Genomic DNA, 4,832 nt, shown 5'->3' on the forward strand with positions numbered 1-4,832 from the left:
AGAGAACTGACAGATGACAGTCTGTGTGATTGAGAGGAGAAAGTTGCAGAAAACGTAAAACATGGCGATGGATATCGATGCACGTTGGAGGGAATTGAGAAGCCCCTCACGTGGTTATTTTACCTGTTTTTTTTTTAAGCCAAAAGGTATTCACTACTGAGTCACTATGGTGCAAACTTCTTGCAAGGAACGAGCACTCGGCTTGCCCTGAACTGTTATTTTCTAATTGGAGTCTAGTTATCCATAGACTATTAGCTAAAAAAAAAAAAAAAAAAAAAAAAAAAAAAAAAAATCATCCAGCACAGTGTGAAGGTAAAATCTTCTGGCCAGAGGTGGTCAATACTCTTCACTCTTACAATACAAACCTTTTGGGGAAATTATGTTCACCGTAAAACTTAATAAATCGTGTTAATTAAATGTAACTTCGGAATGACTTTACGTGGCTTCGGTCATTTTAATCCGCTGTTTATCCTGGTCAAACTAACCTACCCCAAAAACCACACAGGACGCAGGGCGAGCGCATGCGTCAAAGCGCCAATTACGCAAGGACGCATAGCCTATAAAGTCTCAAAATTAAAAGCGCTCGGAGTGAGTGAAATATGAAATAGACACCCGTGTGAGCAGGAACCATCGCATTACCTCGACCCCTCCGATCGCATCGGGATCTCTTCTTTTTGATTGGTAGCCGGCAGAGGCAGTGATTTGCGGACTTATTCAGATGCTGCTCGAGGAGGCGGAGTGATCCCTCCTGCCCACGATCCACGTAAACCGAGTCCGCTGTCGGACCCACAGCCACACTGTCAGAGCGACGCCAGGGATGAAGCAGCGAGGCTGTAATACGCACGGATTCTGCTCACACACTCCGCGTCTCTATTGAGGATTTAACATTGTTTTCTTTTATTTCTGACAAAGGCTTTAATCACCGGACGTTTCTGTGTGTTGGCTCTCTTTACCCTACACATGTATTTTTCAACCATTTATACGAGAATTGGGTCATGATTACATCGCCCACGGTCTCTGTCCTGAGAAATAGCACGAATCCAGCGTGGGAGAGAGGCTCCTCGGGGGAGAAGGGAGCAGTGAAGATCAGCCAACTGTCCATCTACAACTTCGTCTCTCCTGCAGACCCTTCTCGCCAAGCTAGTCGTCTCCCCATAAAGGTTTTGAAAATGCTGACGGCTCGGGCAGGACACATTTTACACCCGGAGTACCTTCAGCCTTTACCGTCCACTCCTATCAGTCCCATTGAGGTAAGCACTACAACGATTGTGCATTTGCGCACACGGCCATGAATAAAATGTTGGTCAATATTATCCGTTAGAGTAAAAAGATGGGCAAGAATGAAGACATGTCAATTCTGGACTTGATTTCCCGGTTGGGTTCAGAATGTTTTGGGTTTTTTTTGTTTTTTAGAATAAACTACGTTTTCTGATTTGGACTCACCAAAAATATCAATGACCTTTTTGTATTCAAATTGATGTCCATGTTTTGAATGTAATTTTGAACGTGTGGCAGTACCATTCAATCTTATCGCCATGTATATCAGCTGTGTGTGCGCGCTTCCCATTAACGTGCCTATTATGCCGAGTTGTTTTGAGTTTCATCACGAGATAAGTTTATGCGCAGTGCGTAAAATACGCGGTGTGCGATTTACCACACAATATCACATGTACATGAGTTGTTGTTTTTTTATTAATCTCATTAATTTTGGTGTTTTCTTATTTCTCAGCTGGATGCCAAGAAGAGTCCGCTGGCTCTTTTGGCCCAAACGTGCTCTCAAATCGGAAAACCGGACCCGCCGTCCTCCTCCAAGCTGTCCTCCGTAACCTCCAATGGATCTAGTGACAAGGAGGCCAAATCCGGACCGCTGAAAATGAGCGACATCGGAGCCGACGACAAATCTAGCTTCAAACCTTACTCGAAATCGTCAGAGAAGAAGGACTCGAGCAGCAGCCTCAGTGGAGATAAAACCAGTTTCCGAGTGCCTAGCGCCACCTGTCAGCCGTTCACCCCTAGGACAGGCAGCCCCAGCTCCTGCACCTCGGTCTCTCCCCTACCGTCTGAAGGCAAAGCGGGGGAAAAAGAGGAAAAAAAGGAGTCCGACAGTAATAAAAGCAGTACGACAGAAAGTAGTGGCGGCCATAGAATAAGTGGAATTACCTCTGATGGCAACCACCAGCAGGAAAACACATCTGGATCCAAGACTGTTACATCAGACTCAACATCTGTAACTTCATCATCTTCCTCTGTCCTCGGCTCTGGACTGGTGGCCCCCGTCTCCCCCTATAAGCCCGGTCACACCGTTTTCCCCCCTGCCACCCGCTGGCATTTCCTATCCTGGAAGTTTAGCGGGTGCATATGCAGGTTACCCGCAGCCGTTCCTCCCTCACGGAATGACCCTTGACCCCACCAAATCCAGCAGCCAGCTTTTAAGCGCACAGTTCGCTGCTGCCAGCTCACTGGGATGCAGTAAAGCAGGAACGAGTCCCTTAGCTGGAGCGTCCCCGCCGTCTCTAATGTCTGCCAGTCTGTGTCGAGACCCCTACTGCCTGAGCTACCACTGCACAAGCCATTTGTCCGGTGCCTCCGGCGCTAACTGCGTACATGACTCTGCGGCTGCTGCCGCCTCGGCGCTCAAGTCTGGATACCAGCTCATGTACCCGACGCACCCGTTACACGGCGTGCACACCTCGGCCCCGTCTTTCAGCGGACATCCCTTATATCCTTACGGGTTTATATTGCCCAATGACCCCCTGCCGCACGTGTGCAACTGGGTGTCTGCTAACGGACCGTGCGACAAGCGCTTTTCCTCCTCCGAGGAGCTCCTCAGCCACTTGCGGACTCACACGGCCTTTGCCGGTACGGAGAAGTTGATATCCGGGTACCCGGGGTCAACGTCTCTCGCCAACGCCGCTGCCGCCGCTGCCATGGCTTGTCACATGCATATGCCTCCAAACGGCAGCCCGGGAAGCCCCGGCACGCTGGCCCTCAGGGGGCCGCATCACCCTCTCGGACTCAGCAGCCGCTATCACCCGTATTCAAAGAGCCCCCTGCCCACTCCCGGGGCACCGGTGCCCGTGCCAGCGGCCACCGGGCCATACTACTCCCCTTACGCGTTGTATGGACAAAGACTGACGACAGCCTCAGCCTTAGGATACCAGTAGAGACAAAGAATTATACGTTTATAAAGGAGATTTAGGCCCAATGAGTTTTATATTGTACTTCATGCAGGGACTGGATCCATGTGGGGATCAGTGTATTTATTTGCGATAGCTTCAAGCGTGATTAAAATAAAAAATAATTATAATATACATTTCAAAAGCCTCAATGTGCATTATTTTACACAGAAGACAATACTGGTTTTACGTGATGTGCATCAAAAAGGTATTTTGGAGGAGATTTAAATGGGAGTTATTTTTTATTTGATTTTTTTTTTTAAGTAATATGGATTTGAATTTTTTTTTTTTGCTGAATCAAATATTAGTCTTTGACTGTGAAAGCAAAAGTTATTTTAATTGCTCCTCACTCAGACAGATCAGAGGGCCGCTTGTGCTGAGTGTTTTGACAGAGTGATGGACTGGAAAATCAATCAGAGCAGCTTCTTCAGAATTGGCATTGATTTATTTTGTGGTGAGCAAAACGTTTCATGAAGCCCGCTTTTACCTGGATGGCATTTTAAAGCTTCTTTCAGCTTTTTCAAGAGCGACTACTTTAAAAACAAAAATTATCATTACGCACGAAATGAGTTACAAGTGGGTCAAATCTGGTCAAAATCTTTAAGTTTCAATAAGAGCAATTTATCACTTTTTTTAGTTTATCTTTTTTATATTTGTTTTTAGGTGTTAGTGTGGCTTTGAAATGGGATCGCAAAAGCGCACTGGGTATTTTTTAAATTAAATATTGATTACAAATTTATTTAATTGATCCATATTTTATTTCTGGACGGTAAACATAAATGTAAAGAGTATATTTGATTTTATTGTAGAAATCCAGTCTTTCATTCATAAATGTGATTTTTGGGTTTGGTGTTGCCATGAGGCTGACAGTGGGGATTGTAAAGGGTCCACAGATGGAATATCAATAATTTCACAAAATATTATAAAACACAAAATATCCTGAATCAGCACGACTTCTTTAAGCATGGTTTTGTTAAATGAATTCATGGTGACAAGCTAAAACCTCTTAACATAGCAATGTAGCTACAGTATTTACAGTGTGTGTGTGTGTGTGTGTGTGTGTGTGTGTGTGTGTGTGTGTGTGTGTGTGTGTGTGTGTGTGTGTTCAGATGCAAAATCTCGTGGGCTCATCCAAACATGCTGAATCTTCCCAATCAGGACCTCATGGATTATCGCGCTATTAAAAAAGACAAATGAGCTACCGATATCAACGAGGAGCACGCTAAACAAAGATTTATGATGACACCAGACGTGGGACGTTTGCCACAGCTCCCGTGATCGCTGTAATGAAGCCACGAAGCAGAGAGCATGAAATAAAGCGAGGCCCAGACTATTTAATCAGCCCCTTAAAACAAATCAACTAAATCAAGCCAACAGTGTCATTATCCATCCTCACTAAATCAGGCTGTTCTCCAGCAATAAAACCACCACCATTAACGGTCAGATGTCATATTCATCAAACCCACCCATCCTTCACGTAGACGAGTCCTAAACATAGCGCAGTGATAGATGGCAATAAGGCCGCTAACCCACAATTCAGCGCTGCAAGCAGTCAGCCATGAAGCCAGCGTGGATTAAGTGAGATGCATCTCTTTCCATTTAAAAACAGCACATTAATACGAGGTGAACAGTTTATTGTTTAATTGATGTGACACA

At 45.3% G+C, this 4,832-nt stretch overlaps 1 protein-coding gene across 1 annotated transcript; it reads left to right on the top strand.

Moving 5' to 3' along the window:
- Positions 1 to 630: 630 nt before the first annotated feature.
- On the top strand, positions 631 to 3,924 carry LOC138201887 (zinc finger protein 503-like). The gene is given in 3 exon segments (XM_069155430.1): positions 631 to 1,250; positions 1,730 to 2,308; positions 2,310 to 3,924. Coding segments are annotated over 3 exon segments (1,689 nt in total). The 5' UTR covers positions 631 to 995; the 3' UTR covers positions 3,165 to 3,924.
- The last annotated feature ends 908 nt before the right edge of the window (positions 3,925 to 4,832 follow it).

Source organism: Embiotoca jacksoni, unplaced genomic scaffold (assembly GCF_022577435.1).
Source record: "Embiotoca jacksoni isolate LCO1_2020_lvr unplaced genomic scaffold, fEmbJac1.0.p SCAF_20, whole genome shotgun sequence".
Taxonomy (NCBI): Eukaryota; Metazoa; Chordata; class Actinopteri; family Embiotocidae; genus Embiotoca; species Embiotoca jacksoni.